The sequence below is a fragment of the Oncorhynchus tshawytscha genome, linkage group LG13 (assembly GCF_018296145.1).
Source record: "Oncorhynchus tshawytscha isolate Ot180627B linkage group LG13, Otsh_v2.0, whole genome shotgun sequence".
NCBI lineage: Eukaryota > Metazoa > Chordata > Actinopteri > Salmoniformes > Salmonidae > Oncorhynchus > Oncorhynchus tshawytscha.
The window spans coordinates 25194081-25217066 of NC_056441.1; the positions used below are offsets into that span (position 1 = coordinate 25194081).

Below are 22986 nucleotides of genomic sequence, written 5' to 3' on the forward strand. Positions count from 1 at the left end.
AAGAAAGTAGCACGCAGTTGCCAAATTGGGCAACCCCTCCCTCTCACACAAGTGCATATGATCCAATATCCATACCACTTAGAATGCATGCCCAATATATTGCTTTGTACTTAAGTGGTATACCAGTGTGAATATTGTAATGCAAACTTATGATCATCACCACACAAAAAACAAAACAATAACAAGTGAGATAGATATTGTCAAGGGTGTGGAGCACGTTTATTTCAGAAGCAGTTTAATACAGTAGATAGACACGATCACTTTAGACATGTAATGCTATAGTTTCATACGTTTCCATCTAGAGTCTTGATGGATTGCAGTTCAGAAAACAAAGTGCAATCAATGCAATATGTTTAGCATACAAACCTGTTTTGGTCTGAGTGGGCTTCCTTATGGAACCCATTATACCAGCCTGTCCCAATCATGTTTCATCTTCAATTGATTCATGTTGTTCCCAGCGTGATATTCAATCTGTTACACATTCTATCATTATCTTAATGACACGCTCACGCAAGAACACACGCATAGCACAGTTTACTTAAACGTTTGTGAAAATGATTTATAGACCATTATTACGCCATGCCATGGTCTTGCTCTCTTTAACACAACACACTCCAGTAAAGGACAGTATGTAACGGGCAACAAACACCTCGTCCTTTTGTCATCGTTATTCCAGATAGGTACATTATCTGTCTGATCAGTTTGTGTGGCCACTTATTAAGTACAGAATGGCTAAGTCACATCAGAAGATTTAGCCTTTCTCATATGACATGAGTATGATGACAAGTTAAAACAAAAACAGGGGGGACGAAATGAGTAAGAAATGTTCAAATTCATATCCTGATGAAGGACAAACAATCAAGCTTTCAATAGTTGATTCAATAAACTGTGTTTTTAATGGTGAGTGAATGTTGTGCCTTTTCCTTTTCAATAAGAAAGATAACTTTGGGGCTTGATCAATGCATGAAAGCTTAAGTTTCATCATAACTGTTCTGACATTTAAAAGATGTTTAAAAGGTAAATTAGTTGAATTAGGGTACCTCTCTCAGTTTGGGAGGAGTTCTAGGAGGACAGGCTCATTGTAATGGCTGGAATGGCATAAACAGAACAGTATCAAACACATGGCAATCACCTTGGACTCTATTCCATTCCAGCCATTACAATTAGCCCAGCCTCATCTGCACAGAACTGGACCTGACAAATGTCACCTATTACAGCAGGCAGGAAAGGAAAATGTCCTTTATTTTAAAAGGCTGCCTCCTTCCTGTCTGGGTCAGAGGCAAACAGACAGAAATCACAGGTTATATCTAACCTCAGGGTAATTGGCTATATTAAAAAACACATCTTTACATTACCCGTTATATGCATTCAACTTCATAATAATGTGAATGAGAGGAAAAGGCATATTTTGCCAACAGAACTCATTAGGAACGGTTAAGAATTGTGTTAAGGTTTGGCTTATGTCTGAAGCTGTTAAAATATGTATGTAATTTACATCTATGTATTATGAAATCATATCTAGGTATGGTACTATAATGTATGAAAGCATTTCAGTAGTAGTGCTACTGAACCCCAGCGAGATAAACAACAGCATTGTTTATTTAACTAAGCATCATTCCAGTCTTCTAATATTATCGACTATTCCTACTGAAACAAGTTTCCCCAAATCAGAACTGACCCTGTAACTGTAATTCACACTGATCCCAAGAACTAGATGATTCCTGCATAGGCGTGGCACAATTATCATATAATCATCTAACTGACAATAACTGTGAAAAAATCATTTTCATCATAGTCTTAATGCCTTTATTTTAGGAGAAGAGGGGATTCAACTTTAAATTCAAGTAGACATAGTTTATCCAATAGCATTTTGCTAGCAGCACGGTCAGTGGGAGAAGCTTCATTTCCAAAGTTCCAAAGCAGTGTTGTATTCATTAGGTATGTAGTAGCTAAAGATGCATTACAATGTCAAAAACATTTTTCAACAAAAATTACAATTTGTTACCCTAAAATCCCACAATCGTCACAACCTAGCATGAGACAAATTCTAGATAGGTTTGTTGTGAAGAGGAGTTGTAGTAATGGTGACAGAGGTAATTGACAGCTGACACGGTCTAGGTTCCAATATCCATACTAGCATACCACTGATAATGCATGCATGCTCAATGGACTGCTTCATTCTAAGTGCTACGCTAGTGAGGGTTTTGGAAAAGAGCCACTGTTGTTTCTGTATCACTGGTCTTTGTCAGGCTTGTAGATGGAGAGGGTTCTGGCTGAGGGGTCTGTAGCATTGATCCAGCGGGGCATCCAGTAGTGGCTGAGCCACTTAGCCTGGCCCGGGTAAAGCTTCTCAAACACCTGGCGGTAGAAGTACGCCTCTTTGGTTCTGGGAGGGAGGAACGGGAATGTCTTAGGAGCTTTCTCCAGATCGTAGTCGTTCACCTTGGAAGAGAGAAAGAAGGAGTCAGAATGTGTGTGTGCATATGTCATGTATGCCAGTGTGCCTGTGTGCATGCATGCATGCATGCATGCATGCATGCATGCATGTATGCATGTATGCATGTATGCATGTATGTATGCGTGTATGTATGTGTGTGTGTGTGTGTGTGTGTGTACCTCAGACTCCATTTGGTCCTGCAGGCTGTTGTACCAGGACTTCTTGACAGAAGTCATTCCGTCGCTGAAGGCCTCTTTACGTCTCCATAGGATCTCGTCTGGGATCAGGTTCAGACCTTTAAATGAGTCTCTGAGGAGGTGCTTCTCCACTCCATCCTGGTTACACACACACACATATACCCCTTAGTGAAACTGAACCGTGTTTGGAATTATAGCACCGGAATCCTTTACATGTTTGGAAACTGATATTTGCTTCAAGGACTCCGATTTGGATACACAACACTGACAACAATCCCTCAAGAGACTTTTGCAATAATACATTACTTTCATACTCCATTATCTCATCAGAGCCACATCTACAGGATAGGGAGTGAGGATATGGTGATTGGGGCGGAGGAGACTGACCTTAGGTTGCCTCATCTCCTCAGGCAGGGAGAGGTAGTACGCTGTGAATCTGTGGTCCAGGAAAGGCACTCTCAGCTCCAGACTGTAGAGGAGAGAAGAGGAAGTCAGTTAGGTGCCATCTTTAAAATGTACATCTTCTGTAATTATCTATGGCTTCTCAAAAGAAAGAGAGCAGATAGTGGTCTGATGAGTTTGAAGAAAGGATGTAAAAAGGAATGAATGTATTGAAAAAGAAGATGCCCGTGCCCGTGTGCAGCGGTTGTGCGGTCGGCTCTCAGGACGTCAAAGAGGTAGAGCTCCTTCATCAGACGAACACTCTCCTCTGCTGCTGCCTTGGGTGTGGGAGCCTGGAGCAGGAAGCAACAACTCAGTTCATATTCCCAGACATAACAACTGGTTCCATGGTTGGGTTCAATTCCATTTTCAATTTAGTCTAACCACAAATTTCCTATTTATTTCCATTTTTTTAAATTTATTCATGCACTTCCTGAATTGACTACTGCATTCACCACAACCCTGACTGGTACATGGAAATTGGTGAGTGAGAGAGAATGACGTCTCTGATGTGCAACAAACTTACCTTGTGGAAGTAGATGTACCCCTGTGTCAGCTCATCAGAGCCCTCCCCAGAGAAAATCACCACGCTGTCAGTCTTCTCACGGATGTACTTTGACACTAGGTACATGCCTGCAAAATGAGAAAAGATTATTGGAAACAGGATTGAGTTGAAGTAGGCCACACTCACTAATCTCCCAGGATTCCACTAGGATTCAAACCAGCCAATCAGAAGGAAAAGGTATGCAGCCTGACCAGACTCCCTTTGTCCAGGTCAATGGGCACATTGAGAAGGTACAACAAAACTGTCTAGTGTCTAGGTATTTCACAAATGCGTCGCCCTTGTAGCTTAAGTGGGACACCACTTCTGCTTGGTGTTTGGAGATTGAGGTTGATGTAAGACGGGATAGTGTTCTCTCACCGACAGAGGCGCGTATAGTGGTGATGTCATAGGTCTCCAGGTGAAAGATGACCTCCTCCACGGCTTTGAAACCTTCCTCAGGGGTGAAGTTGACCTCGTGGTGCTCACTGCCGATGTACGACGCCACCTGGAACACCACGAGACATTCACCAAGACATTCATTCACGTATTATCTATTTATTGCCTTCAACTTAAGATAATTCTCTTTTCCAATTACGGCCTGACCAAGAGGGAGCAGTGAGTTCACAAGCGGCTACACAAAGGAGTATTTATCATTATATTTGTATTCTATTCTGTTATTTCTGTATTAATTTAAACGCTCATTTGTAATGGCCTGTGAGCTGTAATATACTGGGTAAAAAATGCTACAAAAATAAAGTAGGATTATTACTGATTATGACGTTATACTGTTATGAAACCAATTGACTAGCCTGCTAATATTGTTGCACTAGCTAAGTCTAGGAGTCCTAGATTTAAGGTGTGCATCTATGTGAGAAATCAGCGTATGAGGACCGTGTTGTATGTACATGTGCCCAGGAGACAGCAAACTTACCAGGATCCAGGGCCGGCTCCGTCCTGACTCTTATGGGTTGGCTAGCCCAAGAGGATTATTGTTTGTTGTTGAAAATGGTGAACAATATAGATACTTACAAAAATAAACTTCTAAAGCCGCTCCAAAACTAAAGATATCAAACAAAAAAAACAAAGACCGGCAGGCTCTACGGCCACCTCTGAAGCATCCTGCCTGCACCTGAAGGCTAGACAGAGAACCTAGACACGGTTGCTGCTGCCCCCTGGGGGATGGAGTGTGGAAGTGTCGAATCATGCTGCTAAGACCTAACCTACACAAACTGTTCATCACAATATCATAATCATCATTATTATAATGCAGTCTCTCTATGGAGGCTGGAGGGAGCCTCTCACCATGCGAGCAGCCAGGATGTCTGGGCTGTCTTCAGCCCCGATAGCGAAGGTCTGAATGGGGTACTTCAACTTCTCCTCTTTGGCCAGTTTGACCAGCATAGCTGCCACCAGACTGGAGTCCAGACCACCTGGTAGAAATATATAGTAACAGTCATGAACATGATTTACTAGCTTATCAAACATGTAATTTGACCTTTGGTGTAATGATAATTAGCAAGTATTATAATGTATTTGCACAGACAAGCATAAGTGAAAAAAGACCGGTAACAGATCTGAAGCATTACTTACGCAAGATTCTATGTGTGACACTACACAAAGAAGACAAAAATACTCTGCAATAGCCATTATTTGTACCTGAGAGAAGACAGCCGATCCTCCTGTGGGCCATGAGGCGTTTCCGGACAGCGTTCTCAAACAACAACCGAATGTTGCTCTTCACTGTCTCTGGGACAAAACCTACAGAGTACAGCAAGAGATCTTACTGTCATCACACAGGGACCGTGTCAACTGAATGGTTAAGGACCGGCAAATCAACTCCGTCATACTACACATCCAACTCCTATTGTCAGTGACTACAATGATTTCAGTTGGACAAGAGGCTTCATTCATGGCAATACCCTCAATACCAAAAACGTGCATCCTGAAACAATAATCAGTAAGCCATTCCTCCCTTCATCTTAGGTGTCAAACAACATGTATCACCTTTCACTGATAGCTAGCTACAGGTAGTGGTACTGTTACATAATCAGTAACCTTGACCCACATTATGGTTGCTGTCAATCAAGATGCTGACGTTATGGAAATACTATGGATGTGTGTGTGTGTGTGTGTGTGTGTGTGCGTGCGTGCGTACCGGAGGGTAGCATTTCTACCGTGTCATAGACAGCGTGGCTGGGCTCCTGGGTGCAGTAGTGGAAGCGGTCCATCTGAATAGACTCTACCTTCCCAGTGGGCTTCAGGTCAAACACCTCAAAGTGCCCCGGGAGGAACGGAGTGATCTTAGGAGGAGAAGACATGGAGTGGGTGATATCAGTCAGACCTGGGAACAAACACACAATACATGTTTAACAACTAACATGGTAACACTTTACATGACGTTGTTGTTAAACGTGTAGTAACACTATCATTAGACACTACTATCATCTTTAACAAGCTGTTACATTGTACTTTACTAATTGAATTTCAGTTGCATAGCAATAGAGTTGAGCCGTATTTGTAATTACACAATATATATATTTTTTATGCAAACATTAAAGTTCATTCTATTCTGAATAGGGATTGTTCTTTAATCCACTTGTGTAGCAACTAAAACCACTCAACCCCAAATGAGATGTCAAGTAAGTAGTCCCCCCTCACCTTTAGCCTCAGAGCTCACAGCCAGGAAGCCGTTGTCGGTCAGTAGTTTGAACATGGGCCGCACGCCATACGTATCCCTCCCCAGGAACACTTTCCTATTGGCTGTGTCCAGGAGGATGAAGGCGAACACGCCGTCCAATAGGGTCGCCATCTTCTGAATGCCGAACCGCTCGTACAGGTGAAGCAGGATCTCACCGTCTACTTTGGTCTGGTAGTCCGTAAACTCAAACTGCTTCTTCAGCTAAAGAAGGAAAAAGATGAAGAAAAGTATCAGGGTTATTATGAGATAAGACATTTACAAGTGGTCATACATGCTCATGACATACACTCCCCTACATACATTTTTTGCCTCAATACTCCAGCATTGAGATTTTGGATTTTGGATTTGAGATGAAATGTTTTCTATGAGGCGACAGAACACCACCTTTTATTTGAAGGTATTTTCATACATATCTGTTTTACCGATTAGAAATTAATGTGCCTTATGTATGTTGTCTCCCCATTTGAAGGGGTCATATGTATTTGGACACATTTTTTATAGTTTATTAAAATGTCAAAAGTATAGTATTTGGTCCCATATTCCTAGCACGTAATGACTGCACCAAGCTTGTGACTACAAACTTGGATGCATTTGCAGTTTGTGCCCAATAGAAATTAATAGTAAATAATGTGTCATTTTGGAATCACTTTTATTGCAATTAACAATGGAATTGTTTCGCAACACTTCTACATTAATGTGGATGCTACCATGATTACAGATAATCATGATTGAAATCTTAAATAATGATGAGTGACAAAGATCATGCCACCAGAACATCCCATCCTCTCACTACTACAAATAACAGGGGCGGTTAGCATTTTCAGTTGGGGGGTATGCTATTTATGCTTCTGTTACTTTCTCATTTGTCATTTAGTTCCCTCTCAAATGTTTTTTTAATTTGGCATTTTGAATGATTATACAGATAACACAGAGAGCACAGGCAGAGGGCAAATCGCACACAGATCCCCTACCACATTAAACCCACAGATCCCCTACCACATTAAACCCACTCCAACAGAATACACACAGATCCCCTACCACATTAAACCCACTCCAACAGAATACACACAGATCCCCTACCACATTAAACCCACTCCAACAGAATACACACAGATCCCCTACCACATTAAACCCACTCCAACAGAATACACACAGATCCCCTACCACATTAAACCCACTCCAACAGAATACACACAGATCCCCTACCACATTAAACCCACTCCAACAGAATACACACAGATCCCCTACCACATTAAACCCACTCCAACAGAATACACACAGATCCCCTACCACATTAAACCCACTCCAACAGAATACACACAGATCCCCTACCACATTAAACCCACTCCAACAGAATACACACAGATCCCCTACCACATTAAACCCACTCCAACAGAATACACACAGATCCCCTACCACACCCCCCCATCCCCATATCAGACTTAAAGCAGGCATGATATAGAATTTCAGTAATATAATCAAATAACAAAAAGAAACAAAGATATAATCAAACAAAAAGTTTTTAAAAAGGTGATATATTGTAATTTGGGTTGGTTTATGGAGTTGTGAAATTAGCTGGGTCCATGTCTCCTACAAAGGATAGGAAAGGTTGCCAGGTATTATAAAATGTAATTGCGGTCACACTTCATTATCTAAATGGTAAAACAGATATGTATGAAAATTACCTAAAATAAAAAAGGTGGAGTATAGAGCCTAGTGAAAAGTTTCAGCTTCACTGTCCACATAAATACATAGGGGAGTGTACATGCTCATGACATACAGGCTGATAATCACAATGGATTGTAGGAAGGGTATGCACAATCAAATCCAACAAACCCAGGGTACATAAGATGTGCAATATAATAAGTTAGTGCATTGTTTTTAAAGATAGTAGGAAGATCATATTGATAATGGTATTCTCTATCTTCGCTCCTGGTTCTCAAACTCACATGAACAAAAGATTGCCTAAACTTCTTTGGCCACACACTGGTACCAGTCAAGTTAGGACACACCTACTCAACCAAAAAAAAAGTGTTAAATCAAAATATATTTTAGATTTGAGAATCTTCAAATTAGCCACCCTTTGTCTTGATGACAGCTTTGCACACTCTTGGTAGTTACCTGGAATGCATTTCAATTAACAGGTGTGCCTTGTTAAAAGTTAGCTATGGAAACAGATGTCATTTTGCTATGATTTGGGGAAGAACATTGTTTGCATCCAAGAGCTAGATAGCTTTTTTTTTAATGACCAGCACTGTAGATGCGCGAGACAACTTTACCAGCATCATAGGATATGTATCGAAGAATAGTTGTGACATATGAAATACGAGGGAGTGTAATAACTATGTAAAAAATAATGAATGCATTAAATTATTGTGATGTGCAGTCATATTCAGGTCTTGATTGGTCAACAAGCTTATTTGACATGTCAAACAGTGTTATTTGACACGCAAACACCCAAACGGCGTTACATACCATGAATCCTGGTTTAGAATGAAACGACTGAACAAATGAATGAAACCACACAGCAAGTAAGTGAAAGAAATAGGTTTTGATTATGTTTTACTGGTAATGGGGACATACGTAAATACCAACAAAATAACTTTTTGTTTAGTGTGGTGTGTGTGTAAACTTTATTTAACTAGGCAAGTCAGATGAACAACTTCTTCAGGATTGGTGGGTCCGCTGCGGGACGGTTGAGCTAACGTAGACTAATGTGATTAGCATGAGGTTGTGAGTAACTAGAACATTTCCCAGGACATAGCCATACCTGATAATAGCAGAAAGCTTAAATTCTTGTTAATCTTACTGCACTGTCCAATTTACAGTAGCTATTACAGTGAAAGAATACCATGCTATTGTTTGAGGAGAGTGCACAGTTTTGAACAAGAAAAGTTATTAATAAACAAATTAGGCACATTTGGGCAGTAAAACTTTGAACAGAAATGCAAAGGTTCATTGGATCAGACTAAAACTTTGCACACACACACTGCTGCCATCTAGTGGCCAATATCTAAATTGTACCTGGGCTGGGATAATACAGTCGTGGCCAAAAGACACAAATATTAATTTCCAAAGTTTGCTGCCTCAGTGTCTTTAGATATTTTTGTCAGATGTTACTATGGAATACTGAAGTATAATTACAAGCATTTCATAAGTGTCAAAGGCTTTTATTGACAATTACATTAAGTTGATGCAAAGAGTCAAGATTTGCAGTGTTGACCCTTCTTTTTCAAGACCTCTGCAATCCGCCCCGCCCTCTGCACAACGCATCACCGGGAGCAAACTACCTGCCCTCCAGGACACCTACACCACCCGATGTTACAGGAAGGCCATAAAGATCATCAAGGACAACAACCACCCGAGCCACTGCCTGTTCACCCCGCTATCATCCAGAAGGCGAGGTCAGTACAGGTGCATCAAAGCTGGGACCGAGAGACTGAAAAACAGCTTCTATCTCAAGGCCATCAGACTGTTAAACAGCCACCACTAACATTGAGTGGCTGCTGCCAACACACTGACACTGACTCAACTCCAGCCACTTTAATAATGGGAATTGATGGGAAATGTAAAATATATCACTAGCCACTTTAAACAATGCTACCTAATATAATGTTACATACCCTACATTATTCATCTCATATGCATACGTATATACTGTACTCTATATCATCGACTGCATCCTTATGTAATACATGTATCACTAGCCACTTTAACTATGCCACTTTGTTTACATACTCATCTTATATGTATATACTGTACTCAATACCATCTACTGTATCTTGCCTATGCTGCTCTGTACCATCACTCATTCATATATCTTTATGTACACATTCTTTATCCCCTTACACTGTGTATAAGACAGTAGTTTTGGAATTGTTAGTTAGATTACTTGTTGGTTATTACTGCATTGTCGGAACTAGAAGCACAAGCATTTCGCTACACTCGCATTAACATCTGCTAACCATGTGTATGTGACAAATAAAATTTGATTTGATTTGATTTGCTGTTAATTAACTTCTGGGCCACATCCTGACTGATGGCAGCCCATTCTTGCATAATCAATGCTTGGAGCTTGTTAGAATTTGTGGGGTTTTGTTTGTCCACCCGCCTCTTGAGGATTGACCACAAGTTCTCAATGGGATTAAGGTCTGGGGAGTTTCCTGGCCATGGACCCAAAATATCAATGTTTTGTTCCCCAAGACACTTAGATATCACTTTTTCCTTATGGCAAGGTGCTCCATCATGCTGGAAAAGGCATTGTTTGTCACCAAACTGTTCCTGAATAGTTGGGAGAAGTTGCTCTCAGAGGATGTGTTGGTACCATTCCTGATTCATGGCTGTGTTCTTAGGTAAAATTGTGAGTGAGCCCACTCCCTTGGCTGAGAAGCAACCCCACACATGAATGGTCTCAGGATGCTTTACTGTTGGCATGACACAGGACTGATGGTAGCGCTCACCTTGTCTTCACTGGACAAGCTTTTTTTCCGGATGCCCCAAACAATCGGAAAGGGGATCCATCAGAGAAAATGACTTTACCCCAGTCCTCAGCAGTCCAATCCCTTGGTTTCTCAAATGATTGCCTCGCCTGGTTCACCAACTACTTCTCCGATAGAGTTCAGTATGTCAAATCGGAGGGCCTGCTGTCCGGACCTCTGGCAGTCTCTATGGGGGTGCCACAGGGTTCAATTCTCAGGCCGACACTCTTTTCTGTATACATCAATGATGTCGCTCTCGCTGCTGGTGCTTCTTTGAGCCACCTCTACGCAGACAACACCATTCTGTATACCTCTGGCCCTTCTTTGGACACTGTGTTGACTAACTTCCAGATGAGCTTCAATGCCATACAACTCCCCTTCTGTGGCCTCCAACACCCTACTCAACAAATTGGCCTGCCCCTCAGTCCCAGTTGCTAATATATGCATATTATTATTAGTAGTATTGGATAGAAAACACTGAAGTTTCTAAAACTGTTTGAATTATGTCTGTGAGTATAACAGAACTCATATGGCAGGCAAAAACCTGAGAAGAAATCCAAACAGGAAGTGGGAAATCTGAGGTTGGTCAATTTCAACCCAGCCCCTATTGAATACACAGTGGGATATTGGTTATGTTGCACTTCCTAAGGCTTCCACTAGATGTCAACCGTCTTTAGAAACTTGAATGAGGCTTCTACTGTGATGTGGGGCCGTATGGGAGCTGTTGGTCTGGCAGAGAGCCAGGTCCTGGTCACGCTAATTTCACATGATAGCGACCTGCGTTCCAAGGCTTTTCTTCAGACAAAGGAATTCTCCGGTTGGAACGTTGAAGATATACGATAACATCCTAAAGATTGATTCTATACTTACAAGTTTGACAAGTTTCTTCGTCCTGTAATATAACTTTTTTAAGTTTTCGTCCGACGTTCGGCTGGACCTGCATGAGCGTTTGGATTTGTGTACTAAACGCCCTAACAAAAGTAGCTACTTGGACATAAATAATGGACATTATCGAACAAATCAAACATTTATTGTGGAACTAGGATTCCTGGGAGTGCATTCTGATGAAGATCATCAAAGGGAATATTTATAATGTTATTTCTGTTGACGCCAACATGGCGGACAATTTTTTTTTCTGAGCGCTGTCTCAGATTATAGCATGGTTTGCTTTTTCTGAAATCTGACACAGCAGTTGCATTAACTTTTTATGGCTGCAGGGGCAGTATTGAGTAGCTTGGATGAAAAGGTGCCCGTTGTAAAACGGCCAGCTCCTATCCAATATTAGTATTGGATAGAAAACGCTCTAAAGTTTCCAAAACTGTCAAAATATTGTCTGTGAGTATAACAGAACTGATATTGCAGGCAAAACCCTGAGGAAAATCAAAGCAGGAAGTGGCTTCTACTTTGAAAACTCCATGTTCCATAGCCTCCCTTTGCTCCATTTAAAGGGATAAGAAACAGATTCCTTTTCCTATCGCTCCCTCAAGGTGTCAACAGTTTTCAGACATAGTTTCAGGCTTTTATTTTGAAAAATGAGCCAGAACGATAACGTCAAGTGGTCACACAAGTTTTGCTCGCGCAACAGAGTTTGGATAGGTATTGCTTTTCCCTCTCCTACTGTGAAAGACATTTGCGGTCGATATCGATCATATATTTTTTTAAACAACCTGAGGATTGACTATAAAAAAACGTTTGACATGTTTCTGTGGACATTATGGAAACTATTTGGAATTTGTCTGCGTTGTCGTGACCGCTCTTTCCTGTGGATTTCTGAACATACCTCTGTTTGTCACGTTATTTTGGATCTAAAAATAATCTTTATGGAACAAAAGGAACATGTGTTGTGTAACTGGGAGTCTCGTGAGTGAAAACATCTGAAGATCAAAAGGTAAACGATTCATTTGATTGCTTTTCTGATTTGTGACCGAGCTACCTGATGCTAAGTGTACTTAATGTTTTATCGTGCGATCGATAAACTTACACAAACGCTTGGATTGCTTTCGCTGTAAAGCATAATTTCAAAATCGGACACGACAGGTGGATTAACAAAAGGCTAATCTGTGTTTTCCTATATTGCACTTGTGATTTCATGAATAGAAATATTTATAGAAATATTTATTGTATGTAAGCGCTATGCTATTCAGCGGTTGTTGATGACACTTATCCCAATATTGGGATTGCAGCCATAACAAGTTAAGGAGAGGTATATCTATATTTCTATGTCTAACAATTGTATTTTCATCGACATTTGTAATGAGTTTTTCTTTAAAATGATGTGGCTCGCTGCAATATCACCGGATGTTTATGGAACTAGTGAATGTAACGCGCCAATGTATACTGAGATTTTTTTATATAAATATGAACTTTATCAAACAAAACATACATGTATTGTGTAACATGAAGTCCTATGAGTGTCATCTGATGAAGATCATCAAAGTTTAGTGATTCATTTTATCTCTATTTGTGCTGTTTGTGACTCCTCTCTTTGGCTGAAAAAATGGCTGGGTTTTTCTGTGAGTTGGTGGTGACCTAACATAATCGTTTGTGGTGCTTTCGCTGTAAAGCCTACTTGAAAATCGGACACTGTGGTGGGATTAACAACAAGATTACATTTAAAACGGTATAAAATACATGTCTGTTTGAGGATTTTTAATTATGAGATTTATGTTGTTTTGAATTTGGCGCCCTGCACTTTCACTGGCTGTTGTCATATCGATCCCGTTAACGGGATTGCAGCCCTAAGAAGTTTTAAGCACCAGCTGTCAGAGCAGCTCACAGATCACTGCACCTGTACATAGCTCATCTGTAGATCTACCTCATCCCCATACTGTATTTATTTATTTATTTATCTATCTTGCTCCTTTGCACCCCGGTATCTCAACTTGCACATCCTACCATTCCCGTGTTTAATTGCTATATTGTAATGACTTCGCCACCATGGCCTATTTATTGCCTTACCTCTCTAATCCTACCTCATTTACACATGCTGTATATAGATTTTTCTACTGTATTGTTGATTGTATGTTTGTTTATTCCATGTATAACTCTGTTGTTGTATGTGTCGAACTGCTTTGCTTTATCTTGGCCAGGTCGCAAATGAGAACTTGTTCTCAACTAGCCTACCTGGTTAAATAAAAGGTGAAATAAAAAAATAAAAATACCTTTTGCAGAATATCAGTCTGTCCCTGATGTTTTTCCTGGAGAGAAGTGGCTTCTTTGCTGCCCTTCTTGACACCAGGCCATCCTCCAAAAGTCTTCGCCTCACTGTGCGTGCAGATGCACTCACACCTGCCTGCTGCCATTCCTGAGCAAGCTCTGTACTGGTGGTGCCCCAATCCCACAGCTGAATCAACTTTAGGAGACGGTCCTGGCGCTTGCTGGACTTTCTTGGGCGCCCTGAAGCCTTCTTCACAACAATTGAACCGCTCTCCTTGAAGTTCTTGATGATCCGATAAATGGTTGATTTAGGTGTAATCTTACTGGCAGCAATATCCTAGCCTTGCCCTTCTTGTGCAAAGCAATGATGACGGCACGTGTTTCCTTGCAGGTAACCATGGTTGACAGAGGAAGAACAATGATTCCAAGCACCACCCTCCTTTTGAAGCTTCCAGTCTGTTATTCGAACTCAATCAGCATGACAGCATGACCAGCCTTGTCCTCGTCAACACTCACACCTGTGTTAACGAGAGAATCACTGACATGTCAGCTGGTCCTTTTGTGGCAGGGCTGAAATGCAGTGGAAATGTTTTTTTTGGTATTCAGTTCATTTGCATGGCAAAGAGGGACTTTGCAATTAATTGCAATTCATCAGATCACTCTTCATAACATTCTGGAGTATATGCAAATTGCCATCATTCAAACTGAGGCAGCAGACTGTGAAAATTCATATATGTGTCATTCTGAAAAAAATTTGGCCACGACTGTACATTATGGCCTTTCTCTTGCATTTCAAAGGTGATGGTACAAAAAAAGTTTTTTTTTTAATTTGCATTTTCTTTACCAGATCTAATGTGGTATATTCTCCTACATTCCTTTCATATTTCCACAAACGTCAAACTGTTTCCTTTCAAATGGTACCAATAAAATGAATATCCTTTCTTCAGGGCCTGAGCTACAGGCAGTTAAGATTTAGGTATGTCATTTTAGGTGAAAATTGAAAAAAGGGGCCAATACTTAAGCGGATTTATTAAGAACAAATTCCTATTTACAATGACCGCCTACCCCGGTCGACGATGGGCCAATTGTGCACCGCCCTATGGGACTCCTAATCACGGCCGGATGCGATACAGCCTAGATTTGAACCAGGGACTGTGGCTTAGACCGCTGTGTCCATGTGTGTGTGTTAACTATTTAACTGTACTAGAACACTTAAAAGGCCCCTAAATATGTTTATTGGTTATCGGTATCTTTTTTTTGGCAAGGAAAATATCGGATATCATATAGGCCAAAAACGTCATATCATATTTTGATGTCTTCACTATTATTCTACAATGTAGAAAATAGTCAAAATAAAGAAAAACCCTTGAATGAGTAGGTGTGTCCTAACTTTTGACTGGTACTTTAAGTCCCTTTGGCAAAAAGATAGTGCCTTTTCAAGAAAAGAGGAGTTGCCTGGCCTAAAGCCATCAACCCACTAACGTTAGTATGTCCCTGCTTCGTGACTAGCAAGTAGAAACTGAATATGTTCCACACCAAAACGTGTCCAGTTCCCAGAGGCCTAGTCCCATCTCCATAATGACAGTTGCCTGGGGTCCAGAAGCTTGGATTCCAGGCTATACCGTATGTGTCTATGGGCCATAACTACTATGTAGTTTGAAGATCTCCTACCCTAGTTTCACGTCACAAATTCCAGGCTATGGTAGGAGATCTACAAACCACACAGTAGTTATGGCCCATAGACACAAGGTATAGCCTGGAATCCACATTTCACATCACAATTCCCACAGGCTATGTGGATTCCAGGCTATACCTTGTGTCTATTGGCCATAACTACTGTGGGGTTTGTAGACCTATTGAGCCTGGGATTTGTGAAACAATGTGGATTCCAGGCTAGACATACCGTGTGGTGGTTGTAGATCTCCCCGTTGTAGACGAGCCACAGGTAGGGGAACTTCTTGATGCGGATGGGTTGCATGCCATACAGCTGGTCTATGATAGCCAGGCGATGGAAGCCGAAGCAACAGTTTGTGAAGCCGTTGACATTCTCAAAACGAAAAGCGTCTGGTCCCCGGTGGGCGATCTTCATAGCGTTGGTGCACTGAATCGACATGCACTCATCACTGCCAAACAAGGCCCAAATACCACACATCCTGGACCTGAAGAGGTGAGAGAGAGGGGAGGGGGAGGGAAAGGATAAATGGAGAAAGAGACAGGGGGTTAATAAATACATGCAACAAGAGACTAGTGCCCCTTCAGCAAATGTTCTTTTCAAATGTTCAACTTAGAAGGAAGAAAAACCTTAAGGGTTATACAACGGACTATTGGACATATTGTACCTTTGCAAATCAGATAGGAAACTATAAGAGGGGCTATATCCAGAGTGGCGCAGCGGTCTAAGGCACTGCATCTAAGTGCTAGAGGGGTCACTGGTTCGATTCCAGGCTGTATCACAACCAGCCGTGATTACGAGTACCATAGGGCGGCGCACAATTGGCCCAGGGTTTGGCCAGTGTAGGCCGTCAGTGTAAATAAGAATGTTCTTAACTGACTTGCCTAGTTACATAAAAGGTTCAATAAAATACCACTGTCATACTTTATTACTAAACTATATGTCAAAAAAGGATTATGCTGTGGATTTAATATAATTCAGCAGTAAGTGAGATTTTAAAACATAGCTTTCCAAACGTTGTACTACAGCATTAGCAGATTGACAGCTGCTTGAGTGCTGAATCACATCCAGGAATGCCGATGATAGAATTGGACAAGCCTCACGATAGATGTATTGTAACGACCCTGGGTTTATGAGCGCTGATATCGACTTCACCCCTTGAGCATACTTTTGGGGCACAGTTGATGGCATGCTGGACTTCGGGCCAGAAGGTTGAGGGTTCGAGACCAGCTCCCTGCCTGTTTCTTTACAGTATCATTGACGTCATGTTACTTAGTATTATTTATCGATTCGTGACACACAAAAAAAACACAGTTGGATCCAGATCATTACCCATACAATTTTTTTTTTTAAATAACCGTTTAGGCAAGTTACACACCGGAAACTGTTTCATAACGTGAGTCCCCATCACATTTAATAAACAAATACTGTGTAAAGGTATATTCCATTTGGCTTTATCATGACGCACAAAACACCCGGCAATAGAGAAGAACGAGTAACAGTTATCTCCATACGAGAAATGAAAGACACATTCGATTAAAAGGCATGGCAGAGAGTTTACCGAAAGACATACCTTTATTTCGTGGACACAAAACGGTGAAGCAGATTTATTATCCTCAGCGGCGGAAGATGCAACGGAGAAAAAACTAGTACACTGAAAACGTACTTCCTGAACTGGAAGATGGGCGTGACTTGCAACGTCAGGTTAAGATTACATCAATTTACGCTTCAATTTGAGATGATCAGAATTCACACATTCTAGTTAGTTTTCCAGCCAAAGGTGACATGTGACAATAGACATATGTTCTTAGATACATATATAATGCGAATGGTATTAGATTTCAACATGGCAAAATGGGGTCAACCTAATAAAAAAAGGTCTCTCTCATATGGCTGAGTTCACACAGGCAGACCAATTCTGATATTTGTTCCTCTATTTGGTGGGGGGAATGACGGACGTGAGCAAACGTGAATTAAAATGCGCCGTAATGAATGAGCGGAAAACAGACGGGCCGCGAGCTTCTACGGCGCGTCAGACAGACCGCTCACGTGCGTCAGTCATCGCGCGCGCATGTTGATTTTGTCCACCCACAACAGACGCGAACTGTACAGGCAGGTGGAAATATCAAAACGAACTCAGAACCAACTATGTTAATTTGGAAACAGGTCGAAAAGCATTGAACATTATAGCAATTTAGCTAGCTTGTTGTTGCTAGCTAATTTGTCCTGGGATATAAACATTGGGTTGTTGTTTAACCTGAAATACAAGTTCCTCTACTATTCCACAGATAAAGGGCAACCCGAGTTCGTTTCCAGTAATCACCTCCTTCAGGCTTCTTCGGTCTTTGTCTTCTTCGATGATGTTTAATGGCGGTTGGCATCCAATAAATATGTAAAAATAATCAAAGTGGCATTATTTAGTGACTAGTGATCCATTTATTAAAGCGGCCAATGATTGAGTCTATGAGATGGCCCCGAAGAACATTGATGACGTTTTTCATTCACCCAACCAATTGTGCTATTTTTTTTGCTTAACTTGTTTAAAAAAAAAACTTATTGTGTATATAATGTTGCTGCTACCATCTCTTATGACCAAAAATAACTTATGGACACCAGAAAAGCAATTATCACCGTGGACTGGAAGAAACCTTTTCCTTTAACGAGCCCCACCAGAAGGATATCCTGCTTTCACTGGAACAGGCCCAGATCCACACCTTTTCTGTGAAGAAGAGACTCCGGAAAAGAGGCCGTAGATCAGGCACCCTTTGAGAATCCGGAGGCGAGCAAGTATACTCCCATTGCCTTCCATTCTTCTTGCTATCGTGCTAATTGGAAAATTAAATTGATGACCTACGATTAAGATTATCCTACCAACGGGACATTAAAAACTGTACCATCTTATGTTTCACTGAGATGTGGCTGAACGAAGATAGATAATAGAGCTAGCGGTATTTTCCATGCACCGGCAGAACAGAGATGCTACCTCTGGTAAGACGAGGGGTGGGGGTGTGTCTTTTTGTCAACAACAGCTGGTGCGCGATGTCTAATATTAAAGTCTTGAGGTATTGCTCACCTGAGAGAGTACCTTATAATAAGCTGTAGACCACACTATCTACGAAGAGAGTATCAGTATTATTTGTAGCCATCTATTTACCACCACAAAGCAAAGCTGGCACTAAGACCACCCTCAAGCAATTCTATAATGCCAAAAGCAAAGGGAAAAAAGCACTCCTAGTGGCCGGGGACTTTAATGCAGGCAAACTTAAATCAGTTTCAACAATTTTTTACCAGCATGTCACATCACATGTGTAACCAGGGGAAAAAAATCCTAGACCACCTTTACTCCACACACAGAGATGCATAAAGCGCTCTCCCACCCTCCATTTGGCAAATCTGACCATAATTCTATTCTGATTCCTGCTTACAAGCAAAAACTAAAGCAGGAAGTACCAGTGACTCGCTCAATACGGAAGTGGTCAGATGACACGGATGCTACACTAGAGGACTGTTTTGCTAGCAGACTGGAATATGTTCCAGGAATCATCCAATGTCATTGAGGAATACACCACCTCAGTCATCGGCTTCATCAATAAGTGTGTCAATGACGTTGTCCCCACAGTGGCTGTACGTACATATCCCAACCAGAAGGCATGGATTACAGGCAACATCCGCATTTAGCTAAAGGCTAGAGCTGCCGCTTTCAAGGAGCGGGACACTAATCTGGACGCTTATAAGAAATCCCGCTATGTCCTCCGATGAACCATCAAACAAGCGAAGCGTCAATACAGGATTAAGATCGATGTTGTAGGATTCAGCTCCGACGCTCGCCGGATGTGGTAGGGATTGAAAACTATTACGGACTACAAAAGGGAAAGCCAGACGCGAGCTGCACAGTGACGTGAGCCTACCAGATGAGCTAAATGACTATTATGCTCGCTTCGAGGCAAGCAACACTGAATCATGCACGAGAGCACCTGCTGTTCTGGATGACTGTGATAACGCTCTGAGCCAATGTGAACAAAACTTTTAAACAGGTCAACATTCACATAGCCGCTGGGCCAGACAGATTACCAGGACAGGTACTCAAAGCATGCGAGCAAGTGTCTTCAAGTGACATTTTCAACCTCTCCCTGACAGACTCTGTAATACCTACATGTTTCAAGCAGACCACCATAGTCACTGTGCCCAAGGAAGCGAAGGTAACCTGTCTAAATGATTACCGCCCCGTGGCACTCAAGTCAGTAGCCATTTAGTGCTTTGAAAGTCTGGTCATGGCTCAGAGCAACAGCATCCTCCCGGACACCCTAGACCCACTCCAATTCACATAACGCCCCAACAGATGACAATTTTAAATCGCACTCCACACCGCTCTTTCTCACCTGGACAAAAGGAACACCCATGTGAGAATGCTGTTGATTGACCTCAGCGTTCAACACCATTGTGCCCACGAAGCGCATCACTAAGCTAAACACCTCCTGCAACTGGATCCTGGACTTCCTGAAGGGCAGCCCCCAGGTGACAAGAGTAGGCAACAACACATCTGCCACGCTGATCGTTAACATTGGGGCCCCTCAGGGGTGTGTACATAGTCCCCTCCTGTATTCCCTGTTCACCCACGACTGCGTGGCCAAACACGACTCCAACACCAACATTAAGTTTGCTGACAACACAACAGTAGTGGGCCTGATAACCGACAACGATGATACAGCCTATAGGGAGGTGGTCAGAGAACTGGCAGTGTGGTGCCAGAACAACCTCTCCCTCAATGTGAGCAAGACAAAGGATCTGATCGTGGACTACAGGAAAAGGCGGGCCGAACATGCCCCCAATAACATCGACGGGGCTGTAGTGGAGCGGGTCGAGAGTCAAGTTCCTTGGTGTCCACATCACCAACAAACTATCATGGTCCAAACATACCAAGACAGTCGTGATGAGGGCATGACAAAACCTTTTCCCCCTCAGGAGACTGAAAGATTTGGCATGGGTCCCCAGATCGTCAAAAAGTTCTACAGCTGCACCATCGAGAGCATCCTGACCAGTTGCATCACCTCCTGGTATGGCAACTGCTCGGCATCTGACCGTAAGGTGCTACAGAGGGTAGTGTGAACAGCCAATACATCACTGGGGCCCAAGCTTCCTGCCATCCAGGACCTATGTTGTAGGCGGTGTCGGAGGAAAGCCTATAAAAATTGTCATACTCCAGTCACCCAAGTTATAGACTGTTCTCTCTGCTACCTCTCGGCAAGCGGTACCAGAGCGTCAAGTCTAGGACCAAAAGGCTCCTCAACAGCGTCTACCCCTAAACCATAAGTTGGCTGAACAATTCATTTAAAAAAATAAAATAAAATAAAAAATAAAAAAAAACAGCAATCGGCACCCCTCCCTTTTGCACACTGCTGCTACTTGCCGTTTGTTACCTATGCATAGTCACGTCAACACCACCTACATGTACAAATTACCTCAACCTGTACCCCGCACACTGACTCGGTACCGGTGCCCCCTGTATATAGCCTCGTTATTGTTAGTCTGCGTTTGAGAGCGGTGCAGTTGCCGTACCAGGCGGTGATACAGCCCAACAGGATGCTCTCAATTGTGCATCTGTAAAAGTTTGAGGGTTTTAGGTGACAAGCCACATTTCTTCATCCTCCTGAGGTTGAAGAGTCGTTGTAGCGCCTTTTTCACTATACTGTCTGTGTGGGTGTACAGGGAGAACACTAAGAACAGGCCATGTTCTGAATTCTGTCACTATGCATTTCGTAGCGTTACGGTTTCCTTTCACTGGAACTATAGGGCTTAACCCGAACCATTATTCCTTTCACCAAAATGTAGTTGGTAAAATGCATTTGGGCCGATAGCATTCTCCCGGCATCCGCCAAACTCATATTCTTCAGTTAGACTGACAGATGAAGCGCTATTCATCACTCCAGAGAACGCATTTCCACTGCCCCAGAGTTCAATGGGAGGCAAGCTTTTACACCACTCCAGCCGATGCTTGGTATTGCACATGGTGATCTTAGGCTTGTGCGCATCTGCTCTGCCATGGAAACCTAGTTCATGAAGCTCCGGCTGAACAGTTCTTGTGCGGATGTTGCTTCCAGAGGCAGTTTGGAACTCGTGGTGAGTGTTAAAACCGAGGACAGGCGATTTTTACGCATTAAGCGCTTCAGCACTCGCCGGTCCCGCTCTGGAAGTTGTGTCCTACCACGTCGGGGCTGAGCCGTTGTTGCTCCTAGACATTTCCACTTCACAATAACAGCACTTACAGTTGACCGGGGCAGCTCGAGCAGGGCAGAAATGTAACGAACTGAGTTGTTGGAAAGGTGGCATTCTACGGAGGTGACACATTGAAAGTCACTGAGCTTTCAGTAAGGCCATTCTACTGCCAATGTTTGTGGCTGAAATAGCCAAATCCACACATTTAAAAAAGGGGTGTCCACATACTCCACATGGCTTAAGCTAAGCAGTGTGTGAATTAACACGCGCTACTCTCACGCAAATGTCGACACCGTTTACTGAATCTGTGTGGTTTCGGCTTTATTCTATCGAGGACATGCAGTTTAAATTTAGCCATTCTATTTAGTTAAATTGTACATGGTTCCAGTAAACACAAAAATGTAAAGTTTCTCACCCTTAATAGCCTATTTTATATTGACATGCTCTTCTACATGGTCTAAAAACAAGAAAAAGTACCCTAAAGAACATGAAACTGCAACTCTGATCAGCTTGAAAGAAAACCAACTATTTTGGTTAAAGCTGGCATTTATTTAAGTCTCATTTTAGAAATACCAGTACATTCAATGAATCTTTGGAGTGCTTGTTGTTCAAATGAAAGACTGGCATTTAGACAGGACAGATACGGGGATATGATAGACCTGTCAACATTTGGAGAATAATTAACATTTTGTGCACTAATTAATGGGTAGATAAGGCATATTATCCTACCCAAAACATGACTGTAAAATCACAAGAGTAAGTAGCATCTTCAGTCCTCCAAGCACATGCTTAAAACTTGAACTGAGAATAAGCTTTCAACTTAGTGTAGAGCTAGCTATACTAAAATGAGAATAGAAATCTGCCCATACAAAAAAGGATTTGCAATAATCTCAACTGTCAAAGTTTTCCATTACAATAGAATGGTGGTATACTATACCAATACCTGCAGATCCACACCCCCTGTTTAACTGTAACCCTTTAAAACCTGGACACAAAAATATAAAACATTGACAAATACAAACAATATTAAAGGCTTTTTTGTTCGGTAGTCTCGACAACTCAGAAGTTTCTACCCACAGTGCACAAAATGATAAATAAGGTTAGCTAAGATTGCATAGGAAGAAAAAAGGGAATAGCAAAAAACACACAA

General features: G+C 41.9%; 1 protein-coding gene across 1 annotated transcript; it reads right to left on the bottom strand.

The window, feature by feature from the left end:
• Positions 1 to 191: 191 nt before the first annotated feature.
• LOC112264592 (asparagine synthetase [glutamine-hydrolyzing]) lies at positions 192 to 17312 on the bottom strand. The gene is made up of 12 exons (XM_024441300.2): positions 17197 to 17312; positions 15855 to 16110; positions 6278 to 6518; positions 5775 to 5960; positions 5276 to 5377; positions 4922 to 5049; positions 3998 to 4124; positions 3602 to 3708; positions 3268 to 3368; positions 3022 to 3103; positions 2617 to 2772; positions 192 to 2442 (listed from the first exon to the last, which is right to left on the bottom strand). Exons 2-12 carry the CDS (start codon positions 16101 to 16103, stop codon positions 2233 to 2235), a joined length of 1689 nt encoding a protein of 562 aa, XP_024297068.1. The 5' UTR covers positions 16104 to 16110; positions 17197 to 17312; the 3' UTR covers positions 192 to 2232.
• Positions 17313 to 22986: the final 5674 nt, after the last annotated feature.

Coding starts and splice junctions, on each gene's coding strand:
- LOC112264592 (XM_024441300.2), bottom strand. CDS start 16,103: ATGTGTGGTATTTGGGCCTTGTTTGGCAGTGATGAGTGCATGTCGATT. Junction 4,125..4,921: donor ACATCCTGGCTGCTCGCATG/GTGAGAGGCTCC, acceptor GTGGTGTTCCAG/GTGGCGTCGTACATCGGCAG. Junction 3,369..3,601: donor GGTACATCTACTTCCACAAG/GTAAGTTTGTTG, acceptor TTCCTGCTCCAG/GCTCCCACACCCAAGGCAGC.